A 20,831-nucleotide genomic window follows, 5' to 3' on the forward strand; every position below is an offset into this window, starting at 1 on the left:
TTTTACAGTCTGACAGAGTATCGTACCTAGAAACCAAACAACCAAAATAAATATGCATTATGAATATTCTACTTTGTGTGTTATCTCTAATGTTTATTGGATATATGATTCTTTGCTAAATTACTTAAATATCTAGACCCTAGTAATGCAATACAAACAGTATTTTATGTTGTAAAGTCTTAACCACGTCCAATATCCTTGTACATATTCTATACATGTAGGATTAGAATGACTAAATAAATAAATATATCTGGATCACCTTGTTTTTTATCTTACATGTGCTATTTTATGTGTGTACGTGTATCTTCTATTTTCATTGTACCGAATTCACATAGAATTTACTTGTACATTTGGGCAACAACAATGCAATATTTAACGTACAAGGATGGCTAGAGAAGTAAACAAAAAACAACCAAGCAAATATGCTATTGAAAAGACAAGGCAGATTTTCTATATAGTTGTCCAGGTTAACAACTTTTGAGCCACTTTGGAATCTTACCGAGATCTGACTGAACGGTTGTGCAGCTTTTTTCAACATTCGTTCATTACTGAAAAGTGCAACATATGCAAAACGTTTAAGATTGTTGACTCCATTTTACCCTTTTATCCCTTACTCCTAGTATTTTACACAAGGTATTTCGTGTAGTTTGTGACCATTAAATTCCACTTCTGTTGTTACCGTCGTAAGATCGCAACAAATCGTGGTCTATTGTGATTTCATTTCTAACATGCGCAAATGAATTTTCCATTCCAGATCGCGGTGTGCCGTTCTATAAGTATGCCTGAATTATTCATAACCCGAGGCATAGAGTCTAAAATAGTGATCATCATAGCTGTTAAAGGCGTTTTCCAGTCATTGACAGGCGATTTCAGAATTATACAAAAGCAGCAGCAAGTTTGCATTCGTCGAAGTGTGTTTATTTTGTTCGTTACGCTGACGGTGATTCTTGCAGTTACACATAAACATTATACACGATACGGATCAAGTAGTAAGCAAATGTCACTATACACAAATACCAGACAGCTTTCTTTTATTGACAACCGGCGACTTACGTCAGTATAAAAACTTCTCAATTACAGTATTTATCTCACCTTTGTAGTAGAGTTTCGACTATGTAATCTTTACCAGACTTCCGTTTTCCGCTAAACAGCAATACACATCGGGGATTTGACATACTGTCGGCCATGGTACACACTACACACTGTGTTGTGTTGTCATTCACAACTCACAAGTGTTGAACGCGTCGACCGGGATCCGTCGGTGAATCATTCTCGAAGTGGTGAAAGATAGATGGGCGACGTTTGGCTGTGAAATTCATACGGGTGCTATAGACAACTGAACATAATATTTTTGTAAGTCCTATTATATGGATTTGTCAGCTAAATGAAGTTAACAAAATATAATCTCCGTGTACTGTATTTTAAGATGAAGACATAACGTACAAATGAGGTTAAAACTTAGAATAGAGTGCTGTCACATATTTGAGTAATTATTAGTGTAGTCGAGTACATTGTTTTGGCGTAGAGAAGTAAATCCAACGGTAGGCCTACTGACGAATTACCTCATTCCATGTAGCTTTATTTTTTAATAAAAAGTCTTTCGGACAGGTTGCCCTCTGATTTCGCCCGCTATTGTACTGCGTATACAATGTCACAAAAATAATTGCTCGTGGTTTTCTGTGGCTGCAGTCGGTATGGAACAGCTCTTATTTTCGAATGTTTATTATTATTGACACTGATCGTAGAAATTCCGTAACAGGGAAATGGCGATATGATTCGTGTCGCGAGGGATTTTAAGCAAGAACCTAGCCTTCATCGAGAAATAATTGGGAACGACATAAGGGTATGCTCATTATTGGAATCATTGTATAGCAGTTTACTATTAGTTTTTACTGTAAATTGTTAGAAAACGCTGCTGCTGGTAATCTTCAGAATCATCCAAGGCCAACCGAGGTAGTTTCTCAGCTACTGTGAAGTATGCAATAATTATTCAGAGGAGCAAAAGAACATATGGGGAACTATCGCAAAATCTCGCGTCTTCCATCACTTTCAAAAATATTTGAAAAGGTTGTGATAATGCAAATTCAAAATTCCATACAAAAATAAAAAAAAATCAGTATGGGTTTCAAAAAGGCAAAAGCATAGTATCTGCTGTGAGCCAGTTTGTAGACAAAATTAGCTCCACTCCAGCCAACTCCCTGCATGACACAAGATCTTTTGCATGACCAATTGAAGGTCTGTGATATTGTGAATACTGCTTGCTATATACAACTTCTGAGGGAGGAAAGTAACCTTCGGAATGGAAAACCATTACACAAGGAGTAGGCTAAAGTTAGGGTAACTGAACCAGTTTTTACATTTTGACTTTTTGTATTTTAATATTTAACAAGAATTACATGTTTAGCACATAACTGCTTTGGTTGCTATTCAAGGGATGTTTGGGGAAAAAAATTAAGAGTATAATCTAAATATCATCAAAGGCAGAGGCCAAAATGTAACATACTTGTAAGTGGCCCACTTAACCCTCTGCTGGAGGTTAACCGACACACGTAGCAGTCTTAACGGAATCACAGATGACACAAATATAGTTACAGCCAGCAAAACCTCCACTGACGTAGAGTTAAATGCCAACCAAGCACTTGCAAATGTTCTGAACTGATTCACAGCAAATTCTCTAGCAATAAACCTCGGTAAAACAAATTACATTCACTTCCAATTCAGATACATAAGCCCAGAAGGGATTGACATTGCACACGAGAGCCAACAGTTACAGAGCGTTCAGTGCACTAAGTTCCTAGGCGTTCACATAGATAACCGGCTCAACCGGGAATTCCACATACAGCAAACACCAATAAAGGTTAGCTCAGCAGAAATTTGCCATCTGAATAATCTCCAAAATTGGAGACATCAGCATATCAAAGTCTGCATATTTTGACTACTTTCATTCAGTGATGTGCTATGGAATAATCTTTTGGGGCAACTCACCACTTTAAAAAAAAATTTTGTAAGCCAGAAAAAAGTAGTCCGAATTAGGCCTGTATGTAGTGTTCCTCCAAGAACCTCATGTCACAATCTTTTTAAACAGTTAGGTATATTAAACACTACCTCACAACAATTCCTCTGAATAGGAAACAAATGATGCACATCATCATTATAACACAAGATGGAAAGGTGATATGCACTGTGAATAGAAAAATCTCTCTCTGGTACAAAAAGGGGTAAAGTACACAAGTACAAAAATTTTTAACGCACTCCCGTGTAATATAAAGTGTCTAAAATAAATAAAACGCTATTTAAATAAAATAAAAAAGAAAAGCTTAAGGAATTCCTACTGGAAAAATGTTTCTACTCTTTAGATGAATTCTTCAGCAGAGATAAATAATTTGAGTAGTAATTCAGATTATTTTATTTGTCATTGTATCTGTATTGTTTTTTATCACTATTGTATTTCTGTATTGCATTGTTTATTATCTCTATTATATTATTGTATTGTACCAGTTTTGAATCATTCATCTACCATGTGTAATATACCAGTATGTATTGTATTGTATGGTGTCCATATTGTATCTTCTTTGACTCGTTCCACATCCATGTGTAATCACGCCATACTGGATATATGGAATATGTATCTCAAATAAATAAAATAAACTGTCATTAAAATGTATACATTCAGAAATGAAATATACATCCAAATAGCCAATGACTACAACCTATGTAATAAATTGTAATGATACAAACAATAAATTGTAGAATCACAACAGCCTACAGATTGTTTATAAATACATGTAATCACTCAAATCACAATTAAAAGACCACATATTTGCATAACAAGCTGATCATAATTGAAACAGATTAGGTAATTTCAATATAGCAATGTCTTGCACAAAACTTCTTTCATGTGTTTGCCTAAATTTCATTGCTCAAGTCATATGTATGTAAAATGATACTTGCTGGATCTCCACTTTTATGACTTGCAAAACCTTGGCAACGTAATGTCTAAAATTGTAGACTATTTGCCATAGACTTTCACTATTGCAAAATTTGGTGAACAAAACACCATGGTTTCTTCACCTGAAGCAAGATATACTGATGAAGGTTAGTGGCCATAGGTAACAGACCCTTCAGGCTCTTCAGAATCTTATAAGTCAAATATCTTCCCATTTAAATTTTATTGCTTTATTTTATAGATCATTTTCGTATGGGTCTACTAGATTTCTTCATTTTCTTTCCTCCTCCAAAATTGTGTTTTGATGAGAGTATATATCAGAATCATTTAGTTTTCTTTGTGGAAAAGGGCCCTGGGGATGAGGCTGAATGTCATCTGGAGATATTGTTCACTCCTTTTTCTTTTGGCCATCATGTCTTCAGAAGGGTGAGAAATGCTCAGATATCTGCAGTTATGATTTTGTCAGAAACATCAATAGTGGAAGTACATGGTAAATCAATTCTTTGCCTAAACTAAGTTGGCAAATGTTGATTAGTCGAATAAGCTGGCTGGTAGTTTTCAGGTCCAAAAACATTTTGTGTTCAGGGGCTCCATACAACATGCCTTAAACAGCTGCATATGTTTCTGTTAGTGGTGGCAAGGGGGAATCCCCTGCCAAGTAACCCACTGATACCATAGATTGTGACTGATACCTTTGTGCTTTGCCCTAAGATCACAGTGTGCTGCAGTATGGAATTTCTTGAAAGAAGCAAGACTCCCAAATCAAGAGGATGTAGCTTATGTAAGGTGTAAGAGTAAGCAAAATAGTACTGGTGTCTTACGCATATGATACTGTTGCTAAGCATGTGTGGCTTTTATGATTGTCCAGAATGATGAGTTTAGGATGTTCTTTTGTAGAACTTTAATTTTTGGCAAAGTGCTGTAGAATTTGTAACAATTATTCACTGTTCATTCAACCTGAGACTGGTTACATCCCCAGAGCCAGGTGGGACATGTGACATTTAAAGCACACCTAAGGAAACATGAGCAATTTGTGACCAGTACTAATTATTGCAACCATTTACACAATTGAAAGAGTTCTCCAACTGCTCTGCAGACAGACTGAGCAAGTACTTTCAGTGGCTTCTGTAGAGTAGTTGGTGTTGTCTCATCCCGATTGTATATGTCTTACAATTAAAACTTGCATTTTTCTGTAAGGAAAACCAGATTGTTAAATAACAGTTAACTCTGTAAAGTTAGTGGCCCTTGATATACTTGTCTGTTCTAGTGCAGATTCTGAAAATCTGTTTTCCTTAATGATGCCCTGAGCCATTCCAGTCTTGCTATGTTCATTCTTTCCCATTTCTTTGGTTAGGTTTAACATTACCCTTAGAAAATCCATATGACAAAATTCTTGCAGTTTTTGCAATTAAGCCATAATGAATATTGCATACAAAAGTAATACTTGTAGCTGTCTGTTGCGCGTGGCCAAGACAGTTGAACAGTGTGGCTCGTAAGTAGTGTGTGCAGTGTGGTTTGTAAGGCTACAAGAGAAACACAGAAAAGAAGAGAAAGGACAGACAGACATTGGTTATAGTGATGCATTAGAAAATAGTAACAAAGGGAAACAGCACTGGGTTAGGATCGAAGAAAAGCTGTCCAGCAAAAATCAAACAATGGAAAATCCAGGATGGAATGTAACAATATTATGAAAAGGAAAGATGCTACTCACCATATAGCGGAGATGCAGAGTCACAGATAGGCACAACAAAAAGACTTTCACAAATACAGCTTTCGGCCAGTAATGCCTTCATCGAAATTAGAACACACACAACTGCAGTCTCAGGTAGCTGAGGCCTCAGTTGCCTGTGACTGCAGAGTCGTGTGAGTGTGTATGTTTGCGTCTTGTCTTCTAATTTTGATGAAGGGCTTACTGGCCGAAAGCTGTATTTGTGATAGTCTTTTTGTTGTGCCTATCTGCAACTCAGCATCTCCACTATATGGTGAGTAACAACTTACTTTTCATAATATTGTTACATTCCACCCTGGATTTTCCAATGTTTGATTTTTGCATGCAGAAGTAATATAGCCAGAAACTGTTCTCTTCCACTTTTGTGAAAATTTTTAAACATTCATTTGAGGGCCTAAAATTGATCTTGTCAGTTTCTATTAAGTATTTTCTATGTATCATTTCATCTTTCATGGTATTTGGTGTATGGAAAACAACCCTCATTCACCAGATTATTCATACATCAACTATGTAACTTCTGATTGATTTCTATTAGTATCATTAAACTTAATGTATTTTTTTCTACAAAGTATTTCTTACATTTGCTTTTTTAGTGGCTCTAAACACATGTACTAATTAACTGCTGATGTTTACCAGACATCACAAGCAGAAATGAACAGGCGTAAAGGTCAGCATATTATTTAGTTGAATGACTGAAAAAATGTAACTGAGATAAGAACTGCTACAGATAAATAATGAGGCAAAAGATCTGATGTATGTCAAATAATGAGCTGTGAGTGGAGTTGATGGTTTGGTATTTTTCAGAAGTACATAGAACCTCCAAAGTAAAAACACTTTCACCAGGTTTTTGGTCTTTTGAATTGCTCAGTTTATTTTTAGAAGTTATAATAATCATAGAAGTGACATGTGCAGACTGCCTCAGCCACAGAGGGACTAGTGTAGCGTGTGTGCGCCATGTTGTAATATGGTTAATATGGATTCAGGGGGTTGTGAAAATGATTAATCATACTGAGTTAAGGGGGTTTGAAAAGGTGAAAGGTTGGTTGCTGAGAAAAGAGACAATTTAAGGTGTAGCAAACTTTCATTCTTTTGCCTCTATCTTTTCTTCATAACTTTCTACTATTCTTGTCTTTCAACCTACATCATGGGTGCCTAGTAAAAAGTGATCACTTGTTTTTCACTCACACATTTCAACAGAAAATATTTCATATTGTCTCTGGAAAAAATCATTGTTTGGCAGGGGCAGGAAAAAATGTTATACAAGCAGCACAATGTGCAGTAAATCTTATTACTGTAAATTCATTTAAGTTGTGAAATTCATGGAAATGAGAAATGTTCATTTGTATCTGCTGTGGAAATTGTTTTCATTTAAAGGATCTGTGTTTTTTTTTTTAATCTCACTCCAGTGATAGTCCAACTTTTTTTAAAGTTTGATGGCCAAAAACTTTCAAGCACAGCAGATCGGGAGTGCCAGCCACTGTTCTAAGGCATGAAAACACGACCACTAATCCTCTTATTGTGTGATAAATGGTACTTAAGGAATACTCAGAAGCAGTGAACAAAACTTTTAGTAGCTTCTCACATGGAAAAAAGGTTCACATATCCAAGTACTGTGTAGTAGTTATTAAAAATAGTATTTTTTCATCAATATATATTGACATGGTGATACAGCTTGCAATATAAATTCTTAATATTGACTTACTTGACTTATTTTCTGTTGTTCCTGTCGGATCACAGGGTAGCATCTTCCATCTGGTTCTGTTGGCAGCCAAACATTTCACTTCATTCCATGTTTTACCAGCTTTCAGAGCTTCTTCTTCCAACGTTATTTTCCATGTCTTTTTCGGGCGGCCACGCCTACATGTTCCTTGTGGATTCCAATCCAGTGCTGCCTTTTCAACAGCTCCTTGTTGTTTGTGTATTGTGTAACCAATCCACCTCCATTTTCTTTCCTTTATTTGTTTACAGATTGGTCGCTGGTTTGTCATCTCCCACAATTCGTCATTTGATATAACATCTGGCCACCTCTCATTTATAATTTGCTGAAGACACCGGTTTATGAAGACTTTCAGGTGGTTTACATTCATGTTTGTTACCTTCCATGTTTTGCAACCTTCCATGTTTTGCAACCTTCCATGTTTTACAACTATACAGGAGGACTGATTTTACGTTGCTACTGAACAAGTGCAGATTGGTTCGTCTCGAGATGTTCTTATTATGCCAGACAGGGTACAGCTGTACAAAGGCTCCATTTGCCTTTCATATCCGACTCTTTACATCCTCCTCGGCTCCTCCATCTATACAGATGGTACTTCCTAGATATACAAAGGAGTCTACTTGTTCCAATTCCTTTCCATACACTGTTAGCTTTGCTTGTTTTTCAGATCGCATTCTCATTTCCTTAGTTTTCTGAACATTTATTTTAAGTCCTGCAATTTCTGCTTCCTCTTTCAGTCTTTCCAACTTTTCTTCCATGTCACGCAATCTTTGCGAGAGCAGACAGATATTGTCAGCAAAGTCAAGGTCTTCAAGCCAGTCTTGCATTCCCCACTGAATACCTCTTCTCCTACCATCCACAACACTTTTCATTACGCTGACCAGTATCAACAAGAACAAGGTAGGTAATTGAACGCATCCCTGCCTCACCCCAGCAATTGCTTGGATAGATTCAGTAAGTTTCATATCCATCATACATGGCTTTAATAATATTTATTATCTTTGATGGTATTCCATATTCTTCCAAGGTATGCCACATAACTCTCCTATTAAGAGAGTCAAATGCCTTTTCAAAATCAATAAATGTAAGGTAGAGTGTGTTCTGCCATTCTGCACTCTGCTCAAGTATTATACGCAGTGTGTTGATGAGATTGACGCAACTTCTGTGCTCTCTAAACCCAGCTTGCTCTTTTCTCAGTCGTGCCTTGACTGAGTCCTTGGTGCGATTTAGCATCAATCTACAGAGTACTTTACTTGTTTCAGATAGGAGGGTGATGCCTCGCCAGTTATTACAGTTGGTAGTATCCCCTTTCTTTGGCAACTTAATAATCACTCTTCTTTCCAATCCTTTGGTATTTTCTCTTCTGACCATATCTTCTCAAACAATGGATGCAGTACGGTGGTGTCAGTGTCTGATTTTAGCACCTCAGGTGCAATATTATCCATTCCTGGAGCCTTCCCGTCCTTTATCTGTTTGAGAGCTATTTTAATTTCAGTCCTAGATGGTGTGTTTACATTGATTCTATCACTGGCATCTGGAAAATTTCATTGCCTCTCCCTATCTTCAGGTTACTCTCTGTTTAAGACTTCAGAAAAATGTTCTCTCCATCTTCTAAGTTGGTCTTCTGTTGTCAACAGACAACCCTCCTTGATTTTCACAGGTCTGTTTTTGTTGAAACCTTTTTTGGACAACATTCTAGTGATGCAGTACAGTTCTTTTGCATCACCCCTTGCTGCGGCTGTCTCTGCTCTCAGAGCTTGCTCATCCATCCACTTTCTCTTATCATTCCTCACACTCCTCTTTGAGAGTCAATAGCGGCATTCTCAGCTTGCATTCGAGTTTTCTGCTGTCTTGTTTTACTCATATTTAATTTTGCCTTAATCTCCTTGCTACAGCCGATCAAATTCCATGTACGCTCAGACATCCAATCTTTCTTCAAATGGTTTTTAAAGCCCAGGGCCTGTTTGCTCACATTGCAATAGACGTCCTTAATCTGCATCCATGTATCATCAACACTATTTTCATCATGTTCCTGTGTTTCTTGGAGTGCCTCTTAGCAGTTCCTTAGCTCAATACAGAAAGCTTATTGTTTTGCTGTTATTCTAAGTTTTCCCGCATCATATTTTTTGTTCCGTTGTTCAAACTTTCTATTTGTAGCCATGATTTTTAGTCTAAAATTTGCAACAATAAAGTGGTGATCACTGCCAATATCAGCCCCACATTTATTTCTCATGTTTATCAGTGACCTTCTAAATTTTTTGCTTAGCGCTATATGATCAATTTGGTTTTCCGTTCTGTGATCAGGGAATACCCATGTAACCTTATGGCAATTCTTGTGTGGGAATAATGTACCTCCAATCACCAAATTGTGACTGGCACATAAATTTGAAGTTTCAGACAAACATTCGAAATGTCACAGTCATCCAGTGTTATGCTCCTACAGAAACCTCAGATACTGAACAGAAAAGTGTTTTACCTCTCCTTAAGTGACACCATTAAAAGTATCAGTAAGAGAGACATCTTGATTATCATGGGAAACCTAAATGCAAAAGTTAGAAAGAACAATGAGGGCCTAGAGCATGTAAAGAGTGTCCATGGTATCAGAGAAATCAGTGAAAAGAAGGATATGTTTTCAAATTCTTAATATAGTAAGAAATTAAGCTGCTGATAGGTATCTGGTTGTGCAATGGTTGCTGTATTTCCAGAACAACACAGGGATAAAAAAAATTTTCCTTCCAAAAATGTGGTTGATAATTCAGTAATTTTCAGATTTATTTTTGGGAAATCTGTAGGCCTTTATGTCTGTTAAGCATTGACGAGAAATTGCTGAGTAAGTAGAATAAAGATATGAGATACTGAGAAATTCATTTCATTGTAACTAAATAACATAAAAATATGCTCTCCAAATGGGAATCACATAATGGCATTGACTGTCACTTTTCTCTTGGACTGAGGCAATGTGTTCTTCCCCATCTTAATTTTTGATTTGAATTAATTGACTTTCAAGGTGCAGAACTTCAGTATTTTCTGTGTGTCTCATTATTTTGTTTCCCTCCGCAAAGAGGTAGATTCTGAAGCAGAAAATTTTATTCAAAGTGCTTGAAAATGCTTAAGATCCTTCGTAGTCCAGTCCTACAGAATTTTGCAGTGTATAAGTTCATTTCTACCTGGATTTAGTAATTTCCAGCTTCTGCTTCTGCCTATTATAATTACTATTTTAACTGATTTTATTTCTGTACTTTTAGGAGGGTTGCTGAGATGTCAATTGAAAATCCCAATATTGAGTTTCCATGGCAGTTTCACTTCCCACCATTCTTCACATTGCAACCACATGCAGAGACAAGAGCAAAGCAGATAGCAGCATGGAGGTTTGAAGATACTGATATGTATTCCTGCATTGTAAAAATGTTGACTTAGAGAATAAATTATCTATTTTTAATATATTCGTCATGTGCAAGACGGGGAATAGCTGACGCTGTCATTGCCTAAAGGCAATGTGTGAAATTTGAAATATGTCTCATCCAATTTTATACATTGTTGAGTATTTTAAGGCATACCTGTAAGTTATTCTTCGTTCACTTCTCTCTTCCTTTGAATACCAATAGAATAAAGAAATAATCTTAGAAGAATAGGTAATCGAAAAGAAATCACATGAAGCTGGAAATTTGAATTTAATGTTAGAGGAGTCCTGTGAATAATGAATTGACAGGTGTAAAGAATTAAGATGTGAAAGGAAAGCTCTGTGTCTTGAAGCCTTTTGTGGCGACATACTTGTATAAAAACATCACAGTAGTCAAGCTGTATTAAATTCAGTATAATTCTTAAGCTTCCACCACCACCACCACCACAAAAACAACATCAATAACACCTTCATCATTAGGAATAAAACTACCCTAGCATCTGGGTCCAGAAATTTACAGAGGTGGACTGAATTTTGACACATACAAGGGAAATATCACCATGAATCACCTTGACCCAGTGGGGTGTGCACAGCAACAACACAAAAATTGTTGAGGGAGACTGAAGTTTGACCACAGTAAGAAACTTGAAAAGGATGTAGGTTGCAGTAGAAATGCAGATAACCTGGGGAGGATGAGTGGGGGCGGGGGGTGCAGGTTCCTGCAAAATGCAAGAAAATCTTGTTTCATCCTGTAGTACTGGATTTAGTTGCTTAGTTGTGACTTTTGCTTTCCATATTTTATTTTGTATATCTTGAACGCCCTTACATCTGGTGGTAGAGTAAGGTCCAACCACTTGTATGAGGTTGTATTTAAGGGAAAAAAAGCCTTTTCAGTTCGTAAGTTGCCTACAGCTTCTATGGATATAAACTGCAGTTTTCAAATGTACTCCACTCTTTATATTCCTCTACTAATTTTCTAAACAAGTTAGTTATGTTTTTTTCATGTTTGATGTGAATCGCTTGAAAACAATAGACTTCAAATACTCCCATTCCATTTTTGTGGAAACACACATTGATATTTTCTCCTCTTGTGTCTTAGAGTTTGTTTCAGTATGTATTTTGATCAATGTAGCAGTGATGGAATAACACTGTCTCAGTCTCTTGTTAATTGTAAACTTTTCAGTTAGGTAGTTACATGTTTTGATTGTACTTTTATTATCCTTGCACAGCTCAGTCACGGACTTAGTACAAACTCCGGAAAGATTTTTTTTTTCCTCTTCCCATATGTTTTTAATTGACACACTGTCATAAACCTTTTTAAATGAATTAATATTATGTGCAGATCCTTTTTGCATGCTATTACTTTTCTGCTAGTTGTTCTGTAAGAATATATTGCCTGTGCATTGTTTATTAGTCCTAAACCAACTTGTTCTTCCACATCTTCTACCTGTGGTCTAGTCTTTCTTTTATGGTTTGTCTGAGCATCATACCAGATGAGGGCATATCATTTATTCTCCTATAATTGTTACAGTCTTCTTAGTTATTGGAATCCCATTGAAATCTTAGTTGCAGTGAGACTGATATGTAGTGCAACCGGAGGTCTTCTTGGATGTCTTCTTGGTTAGGTATAGGCACTGCACTGCACAGAATACTTAACGATTTGACTGCTGTGTTATAGAGGCTTAATTTGATGTTCAACAACAGGTGGTTGAAGGCGTAAATTTTTCTAGAGGCATGGTATGCCTTCTGTAGTTTGATTTTCCTTTGTTCAAGAGCTACTGTTTCAGTGAGATCATTTGAGATTCATTTCAAAGGTACTTTACAGTTTTGGCTGTCTTGATATCCTGGGTATAATTGACTCTCACCATTCTAGGAGCATCTTTACTATTTGTAATGAATTCAGTCTATGTGATGTTGATCAATAAAGCTGTTTCACTGTTGTTAAATGCCATACTTGGATTTGCATAGAAGCCTGTTGCAGGTCCTTTGCCAGGTAAGGTCAGGTCATCAGCAAACGCCTGTGACACAGAATCTTTAGATTTTCTGCTTTGTTTCCCATCATTAGTACATGGTTTGTTGGTAAAGATATGGTCTATTCTGTGCTGGTTTTTCTTTTTTTTCCCAGGATACTGTTACATAATATACATGAAATACCCTCTCCTTGCCTGACCTTTGTATTAATTGGGAAACTCTTGGAGAGTTGTCCAATGTACTTTACTTTGGATTTGGTGTTGGACAGGGTAGAGTGCACCAATCTACTGAGGTTTTCATTGAGTCCTAGTTCTCTTAGTATTCAGAAAGGAGTGGTTCTATCTGTGCAGTCATATGCCTTTTGGAATTCTAAGATAGCTACCCCACTGTCTGGTTCGTTTCTTGCTGTATTTGGAGGATGATCTTGAGATTTTCTATTTGTTCAATAAATGATATTGATGCTCTGAAACCTGCTTGATATTTCCCTAACTCACTGTCAAGCTGTTGCACTACTGTCTTTTAAGGATCATGGAAAATAATTGTATGTGATTGCAAGGAGTGAATTCCTCTGTAAGCTTACTTTTTATTTTCGTAGTGACCAACTTGGACCATGTAATGACTTCACTTCCTCTTCTTTCTCTGTTGTCATTTTTTATTTTTCCAGTATGCCCTCATGTTCTGTAAGATCATTATTTATTTATTTACCATGGGTTCCAAATAATTTGCCCATCAGGTGTCACATCCTTTTTTTTTGTTTTGGTTATATAGTTTTTTATGAAGGATGATGATGATGATGATGATTGGCTTGGCTTGGCTTGTGGGGCACTCAAGTGCACGGTCATCAGCGCCCACACGACGTCCCAATCTGTACACAGTTCAATTTTAGCCACGTTCACAAATGATGATGATACTTATGAAGGAGAATAATTTAATAATTGTTCCACTTTTTGGGACTTTTTTCTGTTGCAAATAATTTTTAAATAATTTTGTTGTTTTTCAATAAAGTGATTAAAGAAGTGGAAAAGTTATGCAAAAGGTGCACACTTTAAATTGTTGTGAATGTGCATATATGGAGGAGGGAGAGGAAGGGGTTGTATTCACTGTGTATTAAATGTTGGTGCCTCTGTGATTACCTGTATCATCAGTATGTAGATGTTCAGATAAATAAACTGGAAAGGTAGTGTTAGTCACATTCAACACTTGGAACTGATAACAGTTGTTCGACAGAACAATGATAATATGCTTGCACATACACATCATTGCTGGAGTTTGTTTGTCACTGTGCTGACACATCTGTGTGTGTATTGTGTTATCAGTATATCTGCTGTGTTTTGGTATTTTCTGATCTACAGTCATGTCAGACCTTACAGAGCTCCACTGGAGATAAAACCAATGCCAGTTTAGTTGGTGTAACTGTGTTAAATCATAAGTTTATTATGTGTATGTGCAATTGCTGTCTCTAGTACCACGATGGCATACAGTAGCTGTGGGGATACTTAACTGCTAATGCTCTTGCTCTTGTTGAGAGTGGCAGTAGGGAATAAATGAAAGTGTTACATTTAAGGACACTGCCATGGCAGTTATTGCTAATCTTAATACACGGATGGGAAATGTAGTGTCAGTATATACTTTTACAATTGTATCAGAGGAAAATTAAACCAAATAAACTAATAAACTGACAAGTTGTAAGACAGAATTGCTGACTAGTCAAAAAGTGTATCACTCTTGAGAGATACATATAAAAGTGATAAACTTCCTACCTTGCACTACTAACATTTCTTTCCTTGGGGAGGGGAGAGGAATAAGTTGGAGAAGGTGAAAAGAAAGGGCCATTCAGTAAGCCACAGGATGAGAGGGACTGACCTGTAGTGTGGATGAGAGTAGACAAAGATGAGTGGGGAAGCATCAGTGAGAGGTGGTCAGGGAGGGTACATTGGCAGGTAATGTGGCAGCTACAGTCCAGAAAATGTGATGACAGTGTGGGGAGTAAAGCTAGATTAGGGAGAAGAGTGATGAATAGTATAAATAGAAATGAGAACAAATAAAAATAAAATTTCAGCAGACCCTTGTCTCATGACTTGTAAATCCCTTTCATTCTGAGGTCTGAGTGACCCCTTCCTTTTTAACCTTCCCTGAACTATCATTCTCCCCTCCCTGAGGAAGTAATTATTAGTTCTGGAAGTTAGAAAGTGTCTTATCAGCAGTACCACACATTTCACCTCTTTAAAGGTGGCTGCAATTCTATCTCATAATGTACTCCTTTTACACTATTACAGAGCTGGTGGAAGGGGAAAGTGAAGTGCTAGTAACACAACGAGAGGAGAAAAGGAAAGGATGAAAAGAGTACTTTGACAAACTGCTAAACATGAAAAATAGTAATAGTAGGGAATAGGAGTGCAATGAGGGGACCTGGACTTGAAAAGAGAAAGATATTAATGTTAGAAGTGGAACTAGCAGTTTAAGAATGAAAATATGAGACACAGTTGGATAGATCAAATACACGTAAAAGTGATAAAAGCATGTGGATCTACTGGGCTACAGTGGTTACATAGATTGCTAAGGTGCATATGGACTCAGAGATGTGTGCCTGAAGAAAGGGAAAAGGGAATTATAGTTCCAGTGTTCAATAAGGGAGACAGATAATGAAGACATGCAATAGTGACCACAGAGAAAGTTTGGGGAACTTGGGAAGAGAGGGGGGGGGGGGGTTGGAAAACAATTGGAATTCTTCAAGCAATGTATGACAAAATCTTCAAATGTGTTCAGATCCAAGTTGGATCAGGATTGAGTCAAGTAAGTATGTTGTCGCCATTATTATTTGTAATGGTGATAGATGAACTCATGACGGAGGAAATGCTGTGCAAAAAGCACCTTACATCCCATTGACATATGAGTTAAAGACATGGACAGTGCAACAAGAGAGAAGAGTAGCATCCAAGACAGTGAAATGAAATTCCTAAGAAATATGTTATGGAAAATGAGGAGAGACAGTGTGAGAAGTGTAGATGTTAGGAAGGAAATGGAGAAGAAGAATTGAATGATAGAAGAGAAAGAAAGATGGAAGAATACCAAAACAAATGATATAAAGTCCAAGTTTGAGGGCAAGAGGGATAAGTGGAGCAAGAGGTATTGACTCAATCAAGACCATGTTAAGAAGAAGGAATCTGGACTGGAAGAAAACAGTTGTAGAAGAAGAATGATTGAAAGGTGGGGGAAGTGAAAAAGCACCATAAATGCCCCAATGTGGCTTGATGATGAAGAAATGAAGACAAAGAATTTTTCTAATTTTACTGTCTGTACATATGGGCAGAAAAAGAAGTTACGTGTACTATCCAGTTTTCTCCCACTTGTAATGCATGGTAAAGTTTTTATAATGGTTTTGGTTGCTGTTTTGTTGTTTTCGGTGGGTTATATAATCACACTGAAAGGAAATGTAACTAATTAATGTGATATGTGAAACAGGAGGTGGTCATATTTGTTCAACAACATTGCTAATTCACCACTAGGGATTGTATCTTCAAAAATGATAATGGTGTCACTGTAAGTTTCCATGATTGGTTTGATAAATGTAGGATGTGGAATAATGTATTTCCCAGAACTCTATAAGCATTTATTTCTAAAATTGTGGATGCACAGAATGGCTGGCCAGTATGTACATAACTCCAGTACTGCCAATAGACATATTAAAAAAAAAAAACTATTCTTAGTTTTTGGAACTGTCAATTCCTTTTCTTGAGAAAAAAGGTATAGATTGGAAATGGTTGAGATGGAGTAAGTTGCTTCAATGTCAGGTTGAGTGGACCTCACCTGTTGCAAGGATGAGGAGAGATGGAGATGCTAGCCTCAGGATGTATTAGATTAGGTACTCTTTCAGTCAATAAGATATTTATTTTATGGCCAAAATCCTGGTTTAGCTTTCAGATTTCTGAATATTAGTATTTCTAATTAAACATACTAAATTTTGTTAACTGGTGAGTTAATGCCTTATTTTGCACAATGAGACAAACTTCTAAGAGAAAAACAAGCTAAATTGAGTGTCTTAATAATTTTTTTGTGGTCGACTCCATTTTAATTAATTGTGTTGGATCCTGAGGAATTTTAGGCTCAGTGTTTATAAGTTAAGAGTATTTCCCGTAATATGAGTCCTTGTGAGCATAAGATTAAAACTGCTAGCCTGTTCAGAATACATTTGAATAGTGTTTAATACTATGGCCTTTGATTAATATGCTACTACTATCAGCGAGCATTATAGTTTTTGATATCGCCTTGTAAGTCATTGTCAGCACATTTGTGTAGGTTAAGAATAAGAGTGGACACAATACTGATCTTCACAGGTCTCACATACCATGTTCCTGCAGTCTGAGGTTAGTTTCATTCCTGTGACATCCTCTAGCAAAATTATTCACTGTTTTCTGTTATGCAGTCAAGCTACTTTTCACAATTTACGTGACTTCTCCTAAAATTAACATAAAAAGAGTAATGGGATTGAAGTTGGTATAAAGTGTGTTGTTTTTTCATTTAATACTTTGTCAGAGAACTGAAAAGAAATATTTCTTTACACCAGGTCACTTGTACTTGAATGGTACGGAGCGACGCGGCAAAGTAAAGTAGACGTGCGTGAAGCAGGGCGGGGTCCACCATTTGCCAATGCTACCATCAACCGACGGTTTCCCGAAGAGGGCATAACAGCTGTAATGGAAGAACTGGCTCGCACTGGTCATGCGGAACGTCTCGACAAGCAGGGCTATACCTGGGCTGTGCATTGTGGCCGCACTATAGATGAGTGGGCAGACTGCCTTCTGTCTTGGGCACGTGATAACGGCATGAGTGGTACAGTATGTACATTATACGAACTAACGCATGGAGATGATACTGTCAGTTGTGATTTCCATGGTTTGGATGAAGAGACACTGGTCCGCTCAGTTCTTCGCCTGCAGCAACGTGGTAATGCTGAATTTATGGATTTTGATGATAACAGAGGAGTGAAATTTTTCTGATTGAAATTTTTAGGGTGATATTTTGTGATTAAGCAATGTTTTATTATTTTTGCAGATTTTAATTTCTAATTTTGAAAGAAAGTTTGTTTCACAAATAATGTTAATAGATTTCTGTAACAGATGAGCTTTAATGTGGCGATGATTGCTTTATGCGGAACAAGGCAATGTATTGTTCTCTATTTTCCCATATTTGCAGGACTATTGAAGGTTTTGTGCTTTATGAAAAAGTTACCAGTATGTTGTGCCTTTTTGCCGAGCCTCTGTAAATAAAGTGAAATATATGAATGTACAAGCATCATCTGTGTAACTTTTCTGGTTGCTGTGCTTGAAACTGGTATTTATGTTTCTAGCCATTGCGAGCATTACATATCTTAATAATAACATTGGTATGGGTAGCATTTTAGTATTCATTAAAGATAGTACCAGTTGTCTTGTTGAGCTTCTTTGTTTGAGAATGAGTAATTAATTGTTTACTCAACACTGGAGCCATATGTGACTTGGAGAATGTCTGTTAGAATAAAGTATGTCACTGAATGCTGCTTCTGAGCACTGATACAGTATTCGTACTAATAAATACCACAACTGAAAACAAACTTGTCAACAAGGCACTTATGTATATTATGTAAGGAATTCTTGACTGTTTCGGATCTGCTTTGACGTGGTATGAAACATATAGCACACTCACAGTAGGCCCCCTTCCCTTCCTGTTGTTCAACTTGTCCTCCTCCTTCAGTTTTTGTTGGCCAGAACTAATACCTCCACTTGTTGCATTCCCCTCTGGAGCAATCAGTAGTAGCTTGACAAATAATAGTGTGCACTGTAATGGTTATGAGATTGTATTTTTATAAATTCATTTCTCTCTCGACCCCCCCCCCCCCTCTCTCTCTCTCTCTCTCTCTCTCTCTCTCTCTCTCTGTGTGTGTGTGTGTGTGTGTGTGTGTGTGTGTGTGTGTGTGTGTGTGTGTGTGTTTTTCCATTCATGCATCAATTTTATATAACTATGTTTCCATGTTTTCTTCTTAGTCCATCTTTTATATATCAGATGCAAAGATACAGGTGTCCATTTTTAGCACAGGCTCCCTAACCAAAAGCTCCAATTAAGTAATCAGGCCCATCTAAAAACAGTACTTACTAAACATACATATAGCTCACAGCAAACAGATTAAATCAGAATCATTCAACAAATAAGATTGTGTACTTTGCAGTAGTCTTGATTTTTCCCTGAGGTATCTATGAACACTTATGAATTTTGATTGTCAGTTGTGGTGGAATCATATCCTGTTCACTAAACTAATTACAATATTTATATGAATATTTATGTTTATCCTATGTTTACATGAAAGTGACATTATTCTAATTCTTTGCATATATTGTTTTCCTTATGTTCCATGGAGTAACTTACTACATACTGATATTAGGGAATTTATCTTCAGAGCACACGGGACTCGCAGTCGGGAGGACGACGGTTCAATCCTGTCTCCAGCCATCCTGATTTAGGTTTTCCGTGATTTCCCTAAATTGTTTCAGGCAAATACCGGGATGGTTCCTTTGAAAGGGCACGGCCGATTTCCTTCCCCATCCTTCCCTAACCCAAGCTTGCGCTCCGTCTCTAATGACCTCGTTGTCGACGGGACGTTAAACAACACTAACCTAACCTAACCTATCTTCAGAGCTGGGGACTGCAAGTCTTGTGGGCAGATCATTTCACAGGCAAATGATCTGCGAACTGCACTATCAAAGCGCAACTCATGACCAACTGTAAAAGCTTTACTTCTGTCAGCATCCCTGTTCTACTTTGCAAGCTTCATAGAAGTTCCCCTGTGTAAACCATTAAATTTCAGGCATGCAGCTACATAAATTCTATTTATTCTGATGTTTCAGCTGTGTATCTTTGTCATCTTCAGGGTGAGCCGACATTGTAGAGAAGAAATAGAATTTATGTGCCTATATACCCAATATTTAATGGATCAGTCATTGCCCTACAAACGTGAAGATTCTCCTGCACACCTCACAGTGCTTACTCTCCCAGAAAAAAGAATATTGTGATGAAACGGTTAGTCACAGCAAAAGGCAGGCTGTTCCAATTCGGCTCTGTGGAGTGCCCATCAGCTCACTTGTGGGCAGACACATGTAGTATAGGGTACCTGCCTGGCAGACTTAGTGCACTGTGTCCACACTTTGTACTGCACATGCATGAAGCATTTGGTCCCCCTGTCAGAGGGCATTCGACCAAGCTACTTGCTCACATTGGCAACACTGGCAGCCTAACTGCCCTGGTCTCAGCTATTTGCTCACCCCTGCCTCCAGGCCAATGTTCTGCTTGCAAATCCCAGTCCATACGGAGTTTTAAACTGCCAGGAAGTTACGCGCTAGTTAGTTTGTTAACAAATGGTGAATGACCTGAGGGTGCATATTTGTTGAATTTTGAGGTGTGCAAATTTGTACAGTACTGGGAAGAACATCAACCCAAACATAGCTGTGGAAGTGCTGACAGTACTTGAAGATTAGTTGTTTGATTGCATGCATATAAACGTGATGTGTACCCATAGATAATCCTGTTGGGATTTCAGAAGCAACGTTCTGTGCCACACAGTTACATGCAAGAAAAGCTGAAAAAAAAGTTAAGCCAGTGGACATGTCATGGGATGATGTAAATTATCACCACCATGGCTTGGAATTATCTGGGTGGAAGTTTCATCAGAAATGAGCATTTGAAAAAAGTGTCCATTGCAATAACATTACTAAGTTTAAATATTAACAGGACTGGTTTGAAAGTGAGTTTTATAACAAAGCATTGTATTATTGGTTCATTATCGAACCTAGTACTGCCAAAGCTATTTGCAGCTGGTTGTCTTAGGCAGATACCAATTTAAACATCTTCTGTAGGTGTGCCATCCACGGACTCATTGTATAACACTGATAAGCTGTAGTTGATGGTTATCCTTTTAGAACTCTGAATTTTTTATGTTAATTTCATTCAGTGTTGTCACTGGTTCCAATTTAGTCCATAATTATAAATGTAGAAGGAAGACAACTTTTGAGTGAGTGTTTCTAACACCAAATGGGCTGTG

General features: G+C 37.3%; 2 protein-coding genes across 6 annotated transcripts in view; one reads left to right on the forward strand and one right to left on the reverse strand.

Annotated features, from left to right (window-relative positions):
- LOC126198438 (phosphomevalonate kinase) overlaps positions 1 to 1,216 on the reverse strand; it is a 71,987-nt gene extending 70,771 nt beyond the window's left edge. For 2 of the 3 annotated variants that reach the window (XR_007540074.1, XM_049934756.1), the window contains exon 1: positions 1,093 to 1,215. Coding sequence is in view for 1 of the 3 variants with exons in the window: in XM_049934756.1 (XP_049790713.1) it covers positions 1,093 to 1,187 (95 nt within the window). In the remaining 2 variants the exon portion in view is untranslated. Of the gene's footprint in view, positions 1 to 1,092 lie in introns of all 3 variants that reach the window. The other variant, XM_049934757.1, reaches the window with a different exon arrangement.
- LOC126198439 (vacuolar protein-sorting-associated protein 25) lies at positions 1,215 to 18,055 on the forward strand. Of its 3 annotated transcripts, none has more exons than XM_049934759.1 (3): positions 1,215 to 1,353; positions 10,638 to 10,760; positions 17,328 to 18,055. In XM_049934759.1, exons 2-3 carry the CDS (start codon positions 10,651 to 10,653, stop codon positions 17,758 to 17,760), a joined length of 543 nt encoding a protein of 180 aa, XP_049790716.1. In that variant the 5' UTR covers positions 1,215 to 1,353; positions 10,638 to 10,650; the 3' UTR covers positions 17,761 to 18,055. The 3 variants fall into 3 exon arrangements, with proteins under 3 accessions (XP_049790716.1, XP_049790718.1, XP_049790715.1); XM_049934761.1 differs by lacking the exon at positions 1,215 to 1,353 and adding an exon at positions 1,462 to 1,843; XM_049934758.1 differs by lacking the exon at positions 1,215 to 1,353 and adding an exon at positions 1,940 to 2,337.
- Positions 18,056 to 20,831: the final 2,776 nt, after the last annotated feature.

This window comes from Schistocerca nitens, chromosome 8 (genome assembly GCF_023898315.1).
Source record: "Schistocerca nitens isolate TAMUIC-IGC-003100 chromosome 8, iqSchNite1.1, whole genome shotgun sequence".
NCBI lineage: Eukaryota > Metazoa > Arthropoda > Insecta > Orthoptera > Acrididae > Schistocerca > Schistocerca nitens.

Coding starts and splice junctions, on each gene's coding strand:
- LOC126198439 (XM_049934758.1), top strand. CDS start 2,300: ATGGAAAACCATTACACAAGGAGTAGGCTAAAGTTAGG. Junction 2,338..10,637: donor AGGAGTAGGCTAAAGTTAGG/GTAACTGAACCA, acceptor CTGTACTTTTAG/GAGGGTTGCTGAGATGTCAA. Junction 10,761..17,327: donor AAGCAGATAGCAGCATGGAG/GTTTGAAGATAC, acceptor TCTTTACACCAG/GTCACTTGTACTTGAATGGT.